General features: G+C 39.6%; 1 protein-coding gene across 1 annotated transcript in view; it reads right to left on the bottom strand.

Moving 5' to 3' along the window:
* Positions 1–1,269: 1,269 nt before the first annotated feature.
* Positions 1,270–20,031, bottom strand: part of GDF11 (growth differentiation factor 11) — a 37,609-nt gene continuing 18,847 nt past the window's right edge. Inside the window, exons 2-3 of the mRNA XM_042453945.1 lie at positions 10,404–10,777; positions 1,270–7,056 (exon numbers count right to left, since the gene is read on the bottom strand). Coding sequence (XP_042309879.1) covers positions 6,676–7,056; positions 10,404–10,777 — 755 coding nt within the window. The 3' untranslated portion in view covers positions 1,270–6,675. The remainder of the gene's footprint in view (positions 7,057–10,403; positions 10,778–20,031) is intronic.

Here is a 20,031-nt window from a genome sequence, read left to right as displayed (position 1 = left end):
AATCTTAACCAGTGAATAGCCTTTTGGTCATGTGATTAAAATAAAAACAAAATTTCTTTGCCCATGTCATTGTCCTCAAACTCATTTCTTCAGTACACACATACGCGCATGCACACATATCCTCACACACCAACATTCTCACATACCACTATGACATTTATGGACAGTAACATAAACAAAGTAAATAATAATACACTTGAAGGACTCATATTTACAAGCATACATCCAAAAATAACCATGCCTGTCTGCCTTTTGTGAGTCAAATTACCCAGAGCAAAATGGCATCCTGTTGGAAGGAAACATTAGTAGCAGGTGATCTGGATCTTATCTTTCTAGTTTAGCACCATTGGGCAGTTGGAGGTGAGGGGTATCAAACCACCCAAAACCCAGAAAGAAAGCATCCATGTTTCTGGTGAGGCCTGTCTAGCTGTTTGGTGTATCATCCTGCATGGATGAACCACATCAACAAAGAAGTGTGGAGGTTCATACATTTTTACCTTAGAATGGATAGCATCATTGCTAACTAAGGCTGCAAACCTAAATACATGAGAATAAGTGCCACTGAACCCAGCAGGACATGAGTAAGCATTTGTAGGATCAGCTTACAAGCTGATCCTACAAATACTTACTCATCCCAAAGTCATCCCTAATGACTTTGGACACTTGGATCAGTAGGGGCCTATTATGGAACAAACTGTAGGAAATAATGCTAATGCGTGAACAAAAGGGCAAATTTTATTTGCTTTACTAAGACTTCAGTCTTTGCATATAAGATTGGAGGAGAATGGATACTCCATTACTCTGAATCTCTTCAGTGACTAGATATTCCTATATTAGCTCTACATTCACCATAACACAATGAACTGAGCTTGATACAGTAAAGGAGGTTCCCTAATATACTTTGCCATCAGTGGTCCCTTCTGATCATAGGCTCTGCAATGTACTGGCTTCATTAACATTTAACGGGTTACAACCTCCTGAAGATAATAGGTTCTCCAAATTAATTATGTACTCTGAATTAAGCTGTTTCAGGCAATCATTTTCAGTGTCTGCTACTATAGGGTCAACGGCTTTTCTTTTGCCTCTTTCTAGACCAGTAATACACAATGCTCCACTATTTCTTGGCGAGCTAGACTACATTCAAAAATAACCGTTTGGAAATGTCCCATTGGAAGCAGCCCAACTCCGACGGATCTAATTTGATCACAACCATCTCATTTTTCATACAGTGATGTGTATACATCCCTCCCCACCCCATCCCTGCAGCTGAGCAAAGCCACCAACAGGAAATTATACTTAATGAAAAGTAGCTTCGTCATGCACTTACCCCCTCTGTGTCTCCAACAGAGAAGAGTTATGTATTATAAAGTATGTGGATTTGTGCCATAGCAGGTCATCTAAGAACATTTTCCTCTTAAAGCATAATGGAAGTTCAGTATCTGATGACAATCACCAGAAAATAAGCAAAGCTCTGGCTGATTTCAGTCGTGTTAGCATGGAGTTTTAAGGAGTATTTATGTGGAATATATTAATGAAATTGCCCTTTGTTGTTACAAATGAAGATGCTAGATTGCTTGGTGAAGAAAGAGACCAGAATTAGGAAGATTGCTCTGAGGAAAATGGCACCATGCTTGATTCACAATTCTCTTGTAACAGGTTAACATACAATTATCTGGATAGCTTGATTATTGTCAAATTCATTTCTCAATCCAAGCATTCTGGTTTTAATCTCAGAAGCAATTCTCAAGCATGCTTACTGATTTGTAAAGCAAATTTGTAAAGAAAGATAGACAGCAGAATTCCCTTTTGTTTTGACAGCATAGTTCCTAATACAATAGTCTTAAAGTTGGGTTCTGCTAAAAGCCAGTCTCGTTCATATACTTTCCCCCCTGTTCAGCTTCTAACACAAATCTTTATAAAATAATACAGCACAATGAAATCCATACATGGCATAGATCCATTAAATGGCACCAGCAACTATATCTAGAATCCTACTCAAGTCTTTCTCTATTATCATACTGTATTCTATTCTTCCCAGAACAAAGGATATTGGAGACTAAGATACATGAGTTGTCCCAGGATGCTCTGTATGGTGTAGCTCTCGGCTTCCAAACAATGAAAATATTTACTCAAGACCCCTTTGATTGTTATCTTCAGCAAATACTGTAAGCACACTTTCAAAACAGTCAGCAAACAAGAAAAACATTGTTTTCACTGGACAAAAATGAAAGCTCAGTTTTTGGGGAAACCAAGGACTCAAAACTGGGCTACTTAATTCACAGACTGTGCTAAATATATGCTATATGTATTCTGCTTTTAAACAGCAGGGAAGTGACATGCCTTAAATCAGTGAGACAATTTGTCAAAGAATCCTGTGTCTCAGGTCTTCTTTTTCAAGTACTTGGTTTGGTTCTCTTTCCTGGTCCAAGGACCAACCTGGGAGCCCAATGCATTTCAAAACAGATATTAAAAGCCTAAAATGAAGTGAACTGTGCTGGATAACAGTACTGGCGAACACATATTGTTCTGATATACCTGGCAGAGGAGTACAGAGCAATTCAATACTTCAGAGGAAGCGAAATAAGAATGACTGAAATATGTGATATCTAAACTAGCATCACTTTCCTCTGGATTTAAGGAATAGGTCACACTCTTTAAGTGCCAGATTCTTTGCAGACAAGTGTTCCAATCAACCACATGATTTAGGGATTTCTTTTCTTTTAATAAAAAGGCAGTATTGTTCTACATTATTATAGAGCAACTTTTCAGATTCCCCAATAATAAAAGTACTGTGATCAATAATGTCCAATTCCTGGGACCTACTTTTGTTAGATAGATCTATAGGGAGTACACCATTCGTCCCCGGGTTTTTACTTCTAGGGATATTAATATGACTAGCATCTTTGTATCTTTCACATTTCTGGAAGTCTAATTTTGTGGAACTTTGTGGCATACTGTGGGGAACATTTATACTAGGTTTTTTATTGTGACTTTAAATCTTTATAAGAGTCTTTCAGTGTACCAAAGGAAAAAATGGAATACAAATATCAAATACATCACATGGTGACATGCAGTTTTCAAATCTTAAACAAATAAGATAACTCCAGGCCACTGCAGACCCAGGGATTCTGATCATAAATCATCTCATAGGTTTCCATTTCTTCACCTGTTATCCAATATGTACCCTATGCTCGCAAATTCATTTATACCAAGTAGTTAATACATTAAAGTAATGTAGTGTATGCTCAACAAGCTGAGAAGGCATATTTGATGAGTGCTTAAAAGGTTGAAGCGCTTCAGTCTATAAGTGCTATAGAGAGAGAGAGAGAGAGAGAGAATAAGAGAAGCAGTGTAGCTCAAAAAGGGTCCAGAAAAGCTGATCTCTGTGCAGTCTTGGGCAAGGGACTGTTCCCTTCTTTGGGATTTAAGGTTTAAACCCATGAGAAGTGCTAAGATTGGGGACTTTAAATTTTCCACAGCAACTCATCTTATGTTTCTTCATCCAAGCTTTCATCTACACATTGCCCACTGGTTTGGGACTCAATAACCTCCAAGTAAAATGGCAAAATTCAAGAGTATTAACTAACTAGGAAAGGATAAACACTGCTGCATTTAAGAACTGGGTTGGATGTTGAGATTCACACATCAAATCTTATACAATAAGTGCTAGAACTGAAAAAAACCTGTAGGATCAATTAGTTTGATAGTCTTATTTGACTCTTCTTTCCCATTTACTATCCATCCTATCCATAGTCAATACTTCTGTCAAAACATCAGTTCAAGAAAAATAGTATGGTATATTTTTAGCTGCTTTAATGTAATGGTGCAGCTGTAATCTTGGCAGATTCATTGGTGGTTGGCTCCAAATCCTCTATGCTGAAAATCTTGAATAAATACTTGGCTCTTTACAGACTCCCCTCCAGTCCGTCACCTCCACGCCTGGGTTCCAGACCTAGGGTAGGCATTTCTGAAGGGTTGCATCATATCACACAGCAGCTACCTAGACAGCCCAAGCAGAGAAGTGGAGAAACAAGCCCTAAAGCAGCAGGAACAGCTGAACTCTGGAGAAACAGGGATCCTGATTTCATACTATGAAAATAGCCAAAAGGAAGTAAAAATGCCACAGTGTTTATTCCAGTCAGGAGCAATAATACTGCCTGCTTCAGAGAAAATTCTTACTTGTCTGTCTCTTCTTGAGAAACTGCAAGTTTTGCATCACAGTTTAGCTGGAGTAATATGATAAACAGTCTGGGACTTATGATTTAATACAATCTATACTTTGGCCTCACAAATGAAGGCATGGTAGTCTACTTTTCAAGTGCCGTAAGGGGCCATCTCTTCATTATAAGGAGCTTTCTTCAATCTAGCTTTTCCTTCTCTTTGAATAGAGATGATGTACTGCTTTGCATGAAATGAAATCTACTATATATGTCATCTCATTTGTCAAAGTGCTTTAGCCCATGAGAGCAACATTTCAGTGGCTATCTTAGTCAATAATTTGGCTGCTGACAGTCCTAATAAAACAAACTTTTGTTCCATCCACAAATGGAAATTCAGCAGACAGTGGCTGAACAGTGATCACTAGCTACCAAAGGTTTCTAGTTCACATACGAGATTTGAACCAATGACTGGTAATGGGTTACTTTATAGGTTCCAGTTTAGAGAATGTTTTTCTTGAACTGAAAATCCACACTGTAACCAGTAACTTAAAACTTCAGTTGTTATAGGACTGTTATTAGTAATAATCTCTTCCATCTAATTGTTACCAACTTCCAATTCTACCCCTTTTATTCTCAGGATTATGAGCCCCATACCCAATGAAAGCACTGACTATCAAGACCAGTTTGAAGCTATTTTGGCAGTATATGTTGTGTTAGAGACATAATAGCTGAAGCTGCTTCAGCTTCTCAGAAATCCTATGTGATCCATCCCTTTTAGGCCTATTCTTAAAACTGGAAATTATACATTTAAAAATAACAAATACTAAATTGCCAATGGGTGAGTAATGTTTCATCATCCAAGGGACAATTATCCCATCTGGATATCTACAGTCTTGAAAAAAGGAACACCAATTCATAATTAAATTAATTCAATCTGTTGCGTAAATGTAATTTCTAATTATAAATAATTCCCCTCTTTCTGTGATTTAATGCTCTGTTCCCCTATGTCATATGTTTCATTCTCCTCTGCCATCTTGTTGCCTCAAATCATAGAGGCAGAATTGGAGACCCTGTGGTGGAAGGATGGTCATACAACAATGTCATGGAAGTCAGGAAATGGGGTAAAAATCTACATAAGTGCATTTAAAAATAAAATACATTGATTTAGCATTGGAACGGGTGGCAATACAAAGCAACTCATGCCATCATTCAAGGATTGCTGTGTTGTTAAAACCTGGCTGAGTGGCAACAATACAATTACCCAGTTTTAAAAACATATTGCAAACTAACCAAAGGAAACTGGTGGTCTAACCCAGTTCTGCATTTAGCAAAGACAAATAACTAGTTCTATCTTATTTACATGCATGGGTAAATATTCCTCCCACTGAAATGTTAAGCAAAAGTGGTCTTTAAAGTAGTAAGATTCTGTTGCTGAAATAAATAAATGTAATTTTGTCTTCACCCAACTGCATCTTCTACAAACTCCTTGTAGTGATGCATACTACATCAGAAGTGGGGAAAGGAAGTTGAGATGGACTCCATTTCCCCCCCCCAAGGTCCTTTCCCTACTGTTTCAAAAATGGGTTCAGTGGACACATGTAGCTTGAATTCACCGTGTTAGATTCCTTCTTTTTTTATAAACAATGGAGATGAAGAGTGTTGGATCCTGGATGCTTGAGAGCATCCAAGTCAGCTAGAATCAGCAGTTTAACCTCCAGTTATACAGTTCTTTCAACACCCCTGTAACTACAGACTACACCTCCATTCCATCACCGCCTTTTGCAACCATGCAGCCAATTCAGGCAAGCATTCTAAATGGATGTTGGTTTCCATTTCTTTGGAGCCTCCCATCTCTTCAGGGATTCTGTCTCTCAAAAGGCAGGCAGATTCAACAACCCTCAGATTCCCAGACTATATTCTCCCTCCCCCTCCCAACCAAAAAACAAAATGCCAAATATCTCCCAAGCTGGCTGGTTCCCTTCTTAATACAAAATATTTACCTCTTTTTTTCCTCTTTATCTGTATAGCTCCATACAACATTTTATTTAACTTAATCACAATCTAGGAAGCTTTCACTGTTTGTAAACGGGTTAAAGGTCTTCTCTCTTTATGATGATCTTTTTCATGTTAGAACCATATTTTGCTTCCCAAGTCAAGAGAGAAAGTGGGTTGGGAAGAAAGAGAGAATGCCAGTAAAAGTAAAGCTTGAGCAGTGATAGGTCAAACAAAGGGTTTCGTAGAAGAAGAGAAAAATGCTTGTTTCGGATCTGCCTCAGGGAGGAAAGTATTGATCCAAGCCAACTCATCCACTTTCCAGTAACATGATGTCTGTTTTGATTATTGCACAGCGCAAGATGTCACTTCAGAGATTTTCAATACAATTCTATTCATCTTATTCTTTTCCCACAATAATTTTCTCTCCAAAAATGTTTTAAAATGCTATTTGTCAGGGTGCATCATTGAAGCAGGAATCCAAGGGGATCCGGAGAAGGGAGTGACAGGACAGGCAGGGGGTTTAAGAGCATCCACACCTGTCAACAACCATGCCAGGGATTTTACCATAGATGATCTGCTGTTTGTCATTGAAGTACAGCATGTTGATGGGAGACATCTTGGTGGGTGTACAGCAAGGCCCTGCTGACCCCCGTGGATTGGCTTGTTGCACCAAATGAGTATGAGGATATTTTTGCATGAACATATATTCACACTGGCCTGAACAGTAGTTGGCTTTGTACCGCTTGGGGGCGATAATCCAATCCCAGCCGAAAGCCTCAAAGTCAACGGTCAGTGGGTAACGGCAGCAACGGGATTCAGTTGAGTGCTCATCACAGTCTAGTCCCAAATTCCGACGGGACCTTTTATTGTTCTCCAGCACACGCAGCTCCATGAAGGGGTGCTAGGAGAGGGATTAGAAGGAAGAAAACAAAAAGATGTAAATTTAGGTGCAAATCGGGTACTATTCCATGTTCAGGTGACAAGAACTAACTATGGAAGGGACACAGCACTTACAGGTACAGTTTTGAAGTATGTCAGATACATTAGCTAGCTAGCTAGCCATAATCCATTTTGCTAGTCTCATCTGCCCATCCCTCTCTGACTCTATACAGTACATACTTTAAACCAACATTATTAATCTAATTCTGTTCCACCCATTCCTCATCTTTCTTTAGAAAGGCACTCTGTCTTGTCCCACTCCTAGTATTCATTATCCTTTCAGGCTTTTATCCAGTTCCCAGAAGCAGTCTTTTCCCCCTGTTTAGACTTACTTTAAGCAGCCATTATTAAACATCTGGAAATCATGAACACAGTTATAAACATGGAACCTAGAGTTCCACATTCATAACTGATTCATACTCCCAATCTCTGTCTTTAATAATGTAGTGAACACATAGAAATCATAAAAGTCCCCCAATCCTGATTTACTGGACAGCAGCCTCTGAGAGAAGATGTGAGTGACATTGGATCTGTTCTCCTGTCAATCAGGATGCAGCAGTCTGACGTCCCCCCCCCTCCTCCTCCACAAGCAATCTCCAGTATGAGGAGTAATTGTGACAGGGATCTTGCTTCCAGCTGTCACACTGGAGATTACTTGTAGAAGGGTGATGAGAACATCAGTCTGCTATATCCAAATCAACAGGAGACCAGACCCTTGTCACTTGCAACGTCTGCTGCCTAGTAAGTCAGGATTTGGAGGCTTGGCCCAGGCGATGCTAATTAGCTATGTAACTAAGATAGATATTTAGCTTATTTAAAACACTAGCTGCTATTTACACATTTCTTAATCAAATGTAATGTAAGACATGACAAAGTGCAGTATGGGATTTTGACAATCAGCTACTGCCAGCAAAATATTTTTTAAAATCAAATTGAGGTGTGTATGCTGATTAGACTCATCTATTGGTTTGTTTAGTCAGAATACCCACCTTACCCTTAGGTAGTTGCTGAAAATGTGAAAGATAAGGCACTCTGTGGGGAATATGGAGATACATATATTTATATTGCTTTTTTTTTTAATGTTAGACTCAGATCTAATTGTCAGTCCCAGCTACAGCAGATCTATTGAATCAACAGGAATTTGGTAATGCTAAAGTACATTCCATTGATCCATTCAGTCAATTCTAGTTGAGACTAACAATTGGATTTAGGCCATTGCACTTTTATTACAAAAGCATGTGTCACCGGTTAAGATAATTAGAGCTAAAAGAACTGATTAGAGACATATGCTGAACAGAAGTGCATTCAAGAGACTAATCACAAAATAAAGATATGAACATATGTTTGTAGATAATTTTTGTATATATAAAAAGAAGTCTTAACAAAAACAATCTCAGTGTGACTGTTTATTAAATGACATATGAAGGAATACCATAGTTTAAAGAGGACAGCAGAAAAGGTAGAATCACCAAATAGACGAAACCACTAATTTTTAATACATATCTCCTACAGTAATTCAGTAAATCAAATCAAGATATTGTTAATAGCCAATATTAAATTCAATTCTGAATTTCTGAGAATGATATTTGGCTAAGCTAATATGGATTGGAATGCAATTGTTTATATTTCTACATCTAAGTTAGAATCTAGTCTAGGTGATAGGTGCTGAATTGTAACTCAGAAAAACTTGTATGATGTTGGATTTTGTTTGTTTGTTTGTTTGATTGATTATTGGATTTTTAGTCCACTTCTCCCAAAGATGAGATACCAGGGGGCTTTCTTACAAGGCTATTTCAACACTACAGACTTAAGTAGATTCCTGTAGTTTCAAAGAAAACGGACTTTGCAGTTTATTAAAGACTAGCAACTGTTTGTCATGCTAATAGAGATGAGATCAAACAAGGCAAGGTGGGCAGTTGTGGAAGGCTAGGGTACCACATTAATCCCCCACCACACCTGCTCCTGCAAAAGAAAAGAAAAAGAAAATAAACATTACCCCAAAAACCTCCCAAATGCCCTCTAGGAGGACAACTGGGCATTCTCACCATGTTTTGGCTGTGTGTGTGTGTGTTCCTGGGCTCCTACAGGGCATTCTGGGGTGTTTTGAGGTAAAAAATAAGTTTTAATTTGCAAATAAAATGTGGCCCTTGGGGTGGAGGGTTTGGGGGGGGGGGTTAAACCTGTCAGAAATTTCCTCCACAGCCCCTAGAGGGTATTTTAGAGGGGGAGAACTTTTTGCAAAAATTTTTGCAAACTTGTGTAGTTCTTTTTTCACTACCTGAGGGACTGTGGGGGCAGAAAAATAGCCTACCTCTGAAATAAGAGGTGTGAAATCTTCACCAGTAAAACTGGCATCATGACCTGATATGTAAGGGCCTCTTTGACCTTCATGCAGTAGCATTACAGCCTTCTAGTAACAGTAGAAAGCAAGAGTTTCTTCCAGCTGTCTGAGGCTGTGATGTGCCCATCACTGGAGCTATCAAGGCGCAAATTCAAAGCTCCCAATACTCCATCCCAAGGTACAGCTCACTAGTGGTGTGGAGGTTATGTGGTGCCTTAACTTTGTCACAGAACAGTAAGTCACAGAGACATCTGATTCAACAATAATTCTAAAAAGAGAACTACTGAATTCCTCATGTCTCCTCCAAAGCCTAGCTTGCCCCAGTGCTACTATAGGATGTTGAAGCCACAAATTTCAGAACTGAGCATGTCCTAAAAACCTTATAGTGACCAACATTTTTGTGAGCCTCTTTAGGAAATCTAGGCTGGCAGCCTGTTAGGAACATACATATACATATGTTTCTGTCACATGTGTGTAGGTTCTTTTAGGGATGCTGTGGAGGTTGGTATTCCCTTCCTCCTTCAGTAGAGCCCCAAACTGTCCCCTCCAACTTACTGAACAGCTTCTGATGTACCTTGTACAGCCATTCCGTGTTGTGGGAAGGATCGTAAAAGTATTTTCTCATAGCCAGATGTGAAAAGATGACTTCAGTGTTGATATCTGCTGAGGTCCTCTAGAAGTCTCAGCATGAATGTCATCATTTTCTGTCTGGCTATGAGGACAGAGCCAGATGTTTCTGTGATCCTGCCTGGTTCCCACAAAGCAAGCAGTGGCCATGCAGGGAGCTTCAGAGGTTGTTCAGTAAGTTAAAGAGGGTAGTAATATGGCTCAGCCTAGCAAAGGGGTAGACCTACTAAGCTACAGAGAGCCATGCAGGATTGCAGCCATAATGTTTCTTTGGCCTTTTGTTTAATGTTAGGGGAAAGGATGGGAAAAGAAGAGGTCAAGGGACATTTCTGTTTACCCACCAAGCCTTCAGCTCCAGGTCCCAGAGAGGTGACAGCCAAGTCATTGCCATTGGGATCAAAAGCGTTGATTTCAATACCCCAGTTGTTCTGAGGCTGCTTGAACCAGTTCTGCAGCACATGCTTGAAGTCAATGCTCTGCCAGTGGCCAATGCGTGAATTCAGGTCAATCTTGAGTGAACGGATGCGGATGTGGCGGCTACCATCCTCTGTCACTGGCTTGAGGCGCAGGATCTGTAGGTAGACTGTGGAGGTATGCTGAACCGGCCTCAGGTACACCCATAGCTGTGCCTTTACTACCTTGGTGAACATAATCTTGGGGCTGAAGTTGAAGAAACAACAGTGTGGATTGCCTTCAATCTGTACCACTGGGTCCGCTGACAGAGAAAGAAAGAGAGAGAAGCAGTGAGCAGAATTTCTTCACAATATTTTTCCCAATTGTTTCACTGGGGACATCTGCCTAAGGAGCAATTCATGTAACTATGATTACCACATAATAACTGTGGTTGTCACATGATAACATTGTTGCCTGAAGCTATCACAATTCAGCTTCCATGGGTTTCATGTTGTTGTTTTTGTTGTTTAAGCCCAAACGTACAATACCTACAGATATGTAAAGCTTTATACTAATATATAAACAAGATTTTGGATTCTGAGTTTCCCAGTGATATATCCCAGACCTTTACTCCAAGCCTCAAGTCAAGTCTCAAGTCTTTACCTTCAGGATAAGATACAGTGGACCCTTGTTATACGCTGGGGTTTGGTTCCAAGATCATCCGTGTATGCTCAAGTCCCATTAAATATAATGAGATAGCAAAATGGTGTCCCTTATAAAAAATGAAAAATCAAGGTTTGATATTTGAAATGTATACTTTTTTGGAACATTTTCAAACCGTGTATGCTTGAATCCGTGTATAAAAAATCTGTGTATAAGAAGGGCTGACTGTATTCCTCAACTAGCTGTGTGAATTGGCTTCAAACACTGTAAACATTAAACTGTCCAATCAGGTATCCATTAATAATTGCAGTTTTTTCTAGATATAAAGACAAGAACAAATAAAGCAGACTTTCAATGGCACACATCTTAGCCATGAAAATGGACAGTGTTATGCCCCCCCTCCCGGGGAAGATGGAACCCAAAGGGCTGAACTGGGCAGGATCAACATGTTGGCATGAGTTTCCATTTATAAAGTTCTATAATATAAAATCAAAAGTTATTAATCTAGAAAGACAGACAGACACACACACACATACACACACACTGCCCCTTGCATAAGTTTAAACATGTAAAAATAGTTGTTCTATCTGTTGAAGTCCAAGATCTACATCTTGAATTCCTATTTCACATTTAAAGAAAGACTTGCAAGCCTCAGAGGAATGCTTCATCTTCCGCCTTCCACTATCAACTCTAGAAAGTCAACCAGGGTGGCATCTACAGTGCAGAATTAAAGCAGTTTGACACTGCTTTAACTGCCATGGCTCAATGCTATGGAAATTCTGAGATTATCATTTTGTGAAATATTTAGCCTTCTCTGTCAGAGAGCTACAAATCCCAGGATTCAATAGGATGGAGCCATTACAGTTAAAGTGATGTCAAACTGAAGTGTGGCAGAAGCCTGAATCTCCAGAACAGATTTTCAAGAAAACTTGTTTTCTGCTGCTCCAGTGACTAGGATCCTGAGCAATGGATGCAAACTACAGGAAAAGAGATTCCACCTCAACATTAGGAGGAACTTCCTGACAGTAAGGGCTGTTCGACAGTGGAACACACTTCCTCGGAGTGTAGTGGAGTCTCCTTCCTTAGAGGTCTTTAAACAGAGGCTGGATGGCCATCTGTCGAGGATGCTTTGATTTAGATTTCCTGCATGGCAGGGGGTTGGACTGGATGGCCGTTGTGGTCTCTTCCAACTCTATGATTCTATGATTCTACAAGCCCATGACTAGAACTGCACTCAGTATGATCCACTGGCTGAAGGAAACTCCAGTGATGTAGACTTGAGTCAATTGACTCAGACTCAAGTCACTTCAATTACTTGACCCACACCCAGAGTGTGGGATGCGTTTCTAAGAGGAGAACAGCAAAGGCATTAGGCAACAGGCTTGAGGTGGAAAGATCCTTCTAAAGCTTTAGAAGGCTTGTCCAATAAGTAGTGAGGGACAGGTTGTCGCTCAGACCTCAATCCCCACCTTTAGCTCATTGCCTAACACATTTGCTGTTTCCCTCCAAGAAACACACCCCCGCCACCTCTCCTCACTCCCATTAAAGTTGGCTCTCAGACTTGAGACTCGACTTGACAGTATCTTGCAAGGACTTTGAGACTCAATCTTAGGCCTGTTACAGACTGCCAAAATAAAGCTGCTTCGGGTCTCTTTGGAGGTATGCTGTTTAAATGATGCATGCATCCTAATAATCCAGAAGCTGCACCAAAGCAGCACTCCAGTGCTTAGGAATGGAGTGTGGCTTTGGCGCGACCTCCGGACTCTTAGGACCCATGCATCATTTAAATAGCATACCTCCAAAGAGACCCGAAGCAGCTTTATTTTGGCAGTCTGTAACAGGCCTTGGACTTGAAGGTAGAGACATGAGACTTTACTTGAGACTTAGGTAAGTTACTTGAAGGCATCACAGAGAAACTCAGGATCTAAGATCTTAGTATATATTATTAGTATAAAGTTGCACAAATCTGTAGGTATTGTGCATTTGGGCCTGCCTGAACAGAATAATGTTCTAATGATTGATGCTATAGAAAGTGTACAAATATGTCCATTTCATCTGTCAGCATGTTGCTTATTGCCAAAAGTATATATTACAGTGGAGCAATCTGTTCTCTAGCAAAGATACATTGAGGTATACCTTAAATTCTTACATTACCAAATAATTGTGATACTTCTTTCTAGAAAGCAGTGTGCATTTACACAGATGTAAGCTCCTCTGAGTTAGTGATCTTAAACCTAGACAGATGTATTAAAGATTACACCTAAATTAATGCTGAATTACACTGGGATTACATGCAGGAAATGAGAAGTGGAAACTGAATAGCAGGGCTGATATAATAAAGTTGTTTTCTGATCCTGTCATCAGTATAGAGCTCACAGGGAAACAATACACCAGGGAAGCCATATTGGCAGAGCTGCATGGGCAGAACTGCAAAATTAATAGATCTGGAAGCAGGAACAGATAAGTGAGCCAAACATGACTTGGGAATGTTGAAGTCCAATATTCCAAGGGTCAAATTGACTTGACTGAATAATTCTGTGCCTCATTTTTCAGGGCAGATACATAACCTACAATCAAGCATGTATTCTAGAGACATATACGTATCATGTGGTAGAAATTAGATTAGCTTTTTATCCAGTCCTCTTCTGAAGTCTCAGGTCACAATACAGACATTTTATTTTATTTTATTTTTATTTATTTATTTATTGCAGTAACAGAGTGCTTAAAAGGTGCCCCCCTTCTATTACATATTTCTGAAACATCTTATAATCCACAATAGAACTTACTGAGAATGATGTATTAGTTAGAAACCAGGCCAAACATAAACTTGCATCCGAGCCCTATATCAATGTTTAAGGTTACAGAAAATGTGAAGTTTGGTCTATATATGCAAGAATATGTAATGAGGATGGGTAGTAGAATATCAAGATGGCAGAAAGAGCTCAGGTACAAGAGTTTGTTTTCATGTCTCTTGCATATAAAAATGTCCCTGAAAATAGGAAAGTATCAAGCCCAAGAAGGATCTATTCTTTGCCATCTTTATTTGTTTGCTGTTTGTAAGGAGCTTTTAGTGTGTGTGAGTGTTTAAAAAGTGATTACTCACTTGCATTCTGCCACCTCAGCATTCCACAACCTCTATTCTTCTGTACATGCATTTACCTTTAAATAGGGCCTATTAGCTTGATAATAGTCACATTGCACTATTGGTCCTTTACAAAATAAAGATGGAGATGCTAAGCAGTGTGCCTGTGGCCTTCTCCATGTAACGCATATAGTCAACACTAAGATATGATTGTCCCTGTGATTCCCAAACAGAACGTGGTAGCTGTTTAATGGCTCCACAGAAATGTTGTCCCATAGTCGAGCACACTGAATAAAGATATTTCAGCCAGCTACAAAAGAGATTGCAGCAGGCAATTAGCAGAGTGCAATAGCTCTTGTATCAAGATGCCTTGAATATTCTGAACCATGTTGGAATTATTCCAAATATTTCTCCCCATCAAGCGTAGGCACAGTTCTGCAGTGAATATTGTCCCAGCTTCAGCCAGTAGGAGGCAGACATTCCAAAAAAATCCTGCAAAGGTGGAAATAGGACTACTCCCTCCCTACTAAAGTTCCTTTAGAAAGAAGACAGATGGTTCTGAATAGACAACTTTATTTAACTGCTTTATCAAAGGTTCCATAAGCAGATCATGCATGGGAAAGAAAATAAGCCAGTGCTTCCGTAGTTTGTCCCATCTCGGTGCACCATTCAGTGTTTAGCTATTACTAGATCTCAGGCCTCATTTATCATCAGAATAACCTTTCTTTGGTACCTCAAAGTTCCTTCCTTAGTTTGGCCATCCACTAACATTCACTTCTGATTTGGTATCAGATACTTCTTGCCTCTCCACTCCCAGTTCTCCATTTTTAGTCTGGATGGTAATACTCAATACTTAGTCATTAAGAAATGCAGGTATATATCAGAATTTTCCTACTTAGAAAAAAAAGTTCCTATTATTTTAATCAATAGCCCACCATTCAGCACCTCTCTCTCCATATACCCAAGGCCTGATATGACATGAGAATTCTATGACTTTTTACCTCATTTCCTCCACATTCAGCCCACCACTTAGCACTAGGGATTAGCTCTAATTGACAACAAATTTCCCTTCTTTTTTATCTTTTTTAGTCAGGGCCCCATTGCTCATATGACTCAGAAATGGGGTTGACAGCAGACTTTCTTTATTTTTAACCTTACAGCTTCAGTTAGGCAGAGAATCCTCTTTGTGGTTGTATCCAAGGTGGCTTTCCACTTCAGTCCCTCACAGTGGCTATTGTAGGCTCAATGGAGAGAGGTGGCCAGTTCCTGTCCTGTCCAAACTGTCCAGTGAGGAGCAATGTCAGAGTCAGGTAGCATCAGCATATGCACACACCTAAGCATAAGTCTAAAGGAGTTATAGCAATCTCACAGTTGAGAATAAAACAGTTCCCAAAGTCATGAATTAACATGAAAGTGAGAATGAAAAAAAATCCTATCAGACTGCCTCCTGCCAAGCCTTTACAGAATCCCTTCCCATCTCTCCTCCAAGTTGGTCCTGCTGTTGTTGAGCAACCTGCCAAAGAGCTGGGCAGAGGCCAAGGAGTAATAACTGAATGTTTAATTAGAGTTTAGGAAGATATTTTGCGATGGGATCAGAGAGTATGCTACTCCTCAGAAAGCAAAAAGGAAACATTTCTAATTCTCTTATAATGGCTCAGGAATCAATAACTATGACAAGAATAGAAAACTTCCATCTCATATTCCAAAAACAAAGCCAGTTACATACACATGTTCTGTCAAGGCTGCATCAGATGGTTTCTTGGCAGATAAATTCTTAAGCAGATAATAGATTTATGAGGAGAAGCCTGTTTGACAGTTTGTTGATATGGCCATTGTTATCAGTTGTATGCTAGTACTGCAGTAAACCACCACCTGAAAGCTTCTTCATAAAATAGTTGAGAAACTGATTACGGCCAAGTGTCAGGTTGCCTTTAATCTTTCCGTATCAACAAATCCCATCCCTTTCACTAGAAGGCAATATTTTGAGGTCTGTTTTACAGTGGGAGCATAAACTCTGTGTAGCTCTTGCCATGGAAAGCAATGGAGCACAAGAAACATGTTTTTCTGGTTCCTCTTTTCACATGGCCCTATGGCCCAGAGAGGTGTGTGGCCCTAAAAATGTGATCTAACACAGGATGTGTGCATTATTTAATCCATCAGGATTACAGACATATTATCTGTCCATGACTGTCTACTAAACTCAGATTCTATCTCCTATAACAGTGGTTCCCAACCTTCCTAATGCCGTGACCCCTTAATACAGTTCCTCGTGTTGTGGTGACCCAAACCCATTAAATTATTTTCATTGCTGCTTCATAACTGTAATTAAATAGGTGCTTTCCAATGGTCTTAGGCGACCCCCATGAAAGGGTCATTCGACCCCCAAAGGGGTCCCGACCCACAGGTTGCAAACCACTGTCCTATAAGAAGTCTCTGGGTGCTTTAGGGGGAAGTTGATAAAACAGCAGGGCATTTCCTCACCTCAGTGCTGCCTTGCTACCATCAATAGTCAAATATTTCTGAATTTCTTTAACAAAAAGACAGTAGTAGTACAGATCCTAGTAGTACTCTGCTATTTCCTGTATCATGTATCTCTTGCTCTATGTTTCTGTTTCTGTTATCAGTGACTGATCCAGCAAAATTATGCTCTGCTGACAATCTGTTTATTTCCTCTTGGATCTGAAGTGCTGTAAAAGAATGTAGTGTTATGTAACAGAGCACAGTTTACCAGTGAATCACTTCTGATGGCACATTTACAGTTTCAGTCCAAATAGTTCTATTCTTTCATATTCCCGTCACCAAAAATGAATGTTGCCATAGGAAAGGATTTTTGGGACTTCCCTATTTTAAGATCATTGAAATATATGTACCTGTCATCACAATTATCAGGTAGTTTAACTTGTATCACCTCTTCTTGGCCTTTAGTCCATTCAACAAGAGTCAAGACTTGCCTCACTCCTCTTCAGATTGTCTGGACTCGAACCCTTGTCTAATCTGCCCATATAGCTTTTGTTTATCAACATCTCTTCTCCCATGAACTGTTGTGTTGTAGTTGTTTCTGTTTCAACTACAGTGTCGTCTGCCTTCTCACCTGTATGTGTAAGCTACAATAAAGATGCACCACCACCACCAAGATCCTCATGGACTGTTAATAGACGGACTGTTGAAAGATAGATGTTTTCTCAAAGCCTATATTAACAATGTAGCAAAAACAAGCTAGGATTTATAGCAGGCCAAATCTTCCTTGTCCATTTATTTCACCGTGTGTGTCAATATAAGAGAAAGTAGCACAAAGATACACAAACTTTCAACACAGCAGATAGCAAAGTAAGAGATTCACCACAGATTGAGAAAATAAAAGGCAGGATATGAAATATATGAGCAACAGAAAGCTAGGAATGTTTCAGTTTTAAAAGACTCATTATTGAGGGAAAGGTTAGTTCAGATTAATAATAATAAATAATAAATATAATAATAATAATAATTGTTTTATTTATAACCACTATTCCAAAGATCATAGCAGTGCAACAGCAAGTAAGCTAATTAGCAAGTAAGATAATTTGCCCCCAACAGTCTGGGTACTCATTTAGTGACCTTGGAAGGATGCAAGCCTGAGTCGAGCTGCCCTTTTTGGCTGGTCTTGACTCAAAACTTCTGTGGGTTTGAGTGAATGGCTGCAGTACAGGCATTCACTCAAGTTTAATTCTTACAGTTTAATTATTAAAGTTTAAATTAAACTTAATTAAAGAATTAAAGTTTAATTCTTAAAGGATACGGCAAAAAGTTTGTTGTTTCTTTGCAAAACTGGGAGTTTATCTTTTCTCTATACTGTACCTTTGTTTAGTTACAGCTAAATGTACTTCCTTAAGAAGACACGGGAGGCTTTATTCATAATTTCTGATGGCTAACAGGTTCTAGTTATTGAACATACCTTACTTCCTTGATAATAGTGTAAAATATTTTGGTAAATTTAAATGTAAAAAAAAAAAAATAGGTGTAACAAGAAGGAACATGAGGGAAACCTAGGATGTGCTGTTTGCTATCGGTTAAAATTGATGATGCCTGAAAAATGATCAATATTTCGATGCTTGCTTGGTTCCATAGCCTCAACTTATATATTTGTCTACAGACAGATATTACAAACTTGATGTAAACTCCCAAACAGTATTTCCTTCCAACAAAATTGACTCTCCAAAGGACTCTCTGGATTCTCTACTGCTTGGAAAAATGAGGAATATAAAACAAGCTTTTAGGAAAGAGGATACGTACACAGTAGGAGCAGTTGTGGAATACTGATCATCTGTTGACATAAACAGTTACGAATTTTGCAGTAAGACGTAAGGTATACATAGGCAAAATAGAACAGCCTCTGAAGATAATGCATTATTAAATGAGCTGTTAATAACACTTATATTGTGATTCAAACCAAGATAAAAAGCAAATTAGATGGTTAGAATTCAAACTGAGATAAAAATCCTTTAATCCCAGCAAAGTAGTCAGGGTCTCAGAATAATTCCATTTCTCACAATTCAGTCAAAGGGCACCTTAAAAACAACAACAATCCTGCATCAGTTAGCCATGATAGATGCCCTGAACATCAATAAGCTGGGAAGATTGAGTAATACAGTACTATTGACCAAACTGCTGAAGACATAAGACCCCCACACTCCCCCAGCCCAGAAAACAACAACGGAGGTTTGCCTCCATGAGAACAAACAGAATAGTGATTGTGTTTGAGTTCTCTTGCTACACTGATAAGGTGAAGAATATGAGACGAAGATCTTCCCACTTCCTAGCATCAGCCAGCAACACACAGTGTCTAAATCCCCTACACTCTTCATCTGTTCACAGCCATCTGGGTTATATTGAGGTATGAGTGCCCCCTTGGCCCTGCCTGGTGCACCCTGCTCAGCTTAATCACCCCCAGCTGCATGTGCCATGAACTGCAGGCCTTGCTAACATGCAAAGGTCAAGACATGGACCAGCCGCCTCTCCCTGTATAGCCAACCAGGAGCAAAGGCCTCTACTAACAAATGCTCCAGGCAATTTGCCATGCACAAGTCCCAAATTAATGCTATGCTCCCCTGGGAATTTCTCTTCCCCCACCCCAGTCTCTGTCAAATCTTCAAATGACAGAAAACCCCTTCTCTCCCCCCCCCCCCCCCCCGCCCCATGTTTTAAGCCTAGCTGTGGGAAACACTGTCACAGGCCTTACCAAGAGTAAGGTAGAAAGGGCAACTAAGAAAGTGGGAAGGTACACAATCTGGCCTTAGAACTGAGGGCATGCTAGTTTATTATATTCAGGTTCCTAGTGTTTGTTATCTTAAAACTGTGTGACTTGTTACATTGAGGCCTTCAGTGAGGTGGGGATGTTTATGGGCATTATTCAGCAACATCTTCATTTATCATAAGTCACACTCTGTTCCTCCAGCACATCTTCTCTGAAGTCCCAGTAGTACCAAATGTGTCCCCAAAATTTGCAAAGGTGCTGTCCATGGTTCTGTGCCCAGCTCCTAGTCATTCCCTACATGTTATTAAGGAAACGAAAGAGGACGACGACTATGGATTTGAATGTGATTTCTAGTCACTGATTGTATCCTCCCATTTCAAAAGCCTGTTTTCGGAACTAGATGCTCTGCTTGAATTTTTATCCTCATTGCAATTTAGCCAGTAAACTCTAATGAAATAGGTGGATGGATCTAACTCACTGCTCCATAGAACTCAGGAAGGCTAAAGCCGTAACTAATGTTGGAATACTGTAACTGTTTTTTTAACTCTGTTGTGATCCCGCCTCGATCCATTGGGAGAGGCAGGAAGATATAAATAAAAAC

The sequence above is a fragment of the Sceloporus undulatus genome, chromosome 2, assembly GCF_019175285.1.
Source record: "Sceloporus undulatus isolate JIND9_A2432 ecotype Alabama chromosome 2, SceUnd_v1.1, whole genome shotgun sequence".
Lineage (NCBI taxonomy): Eukaryota > Metazoa > Chordata > Lepidosauria > Squamata > Phrynosomatidae > Sceloporus > Sceloporus undulatus.
The sequence above is the reverse complement of the archived record's forward strand: the minus strand, read 5'-3'. Positions and strand labels throughout refer to the sequence as shown.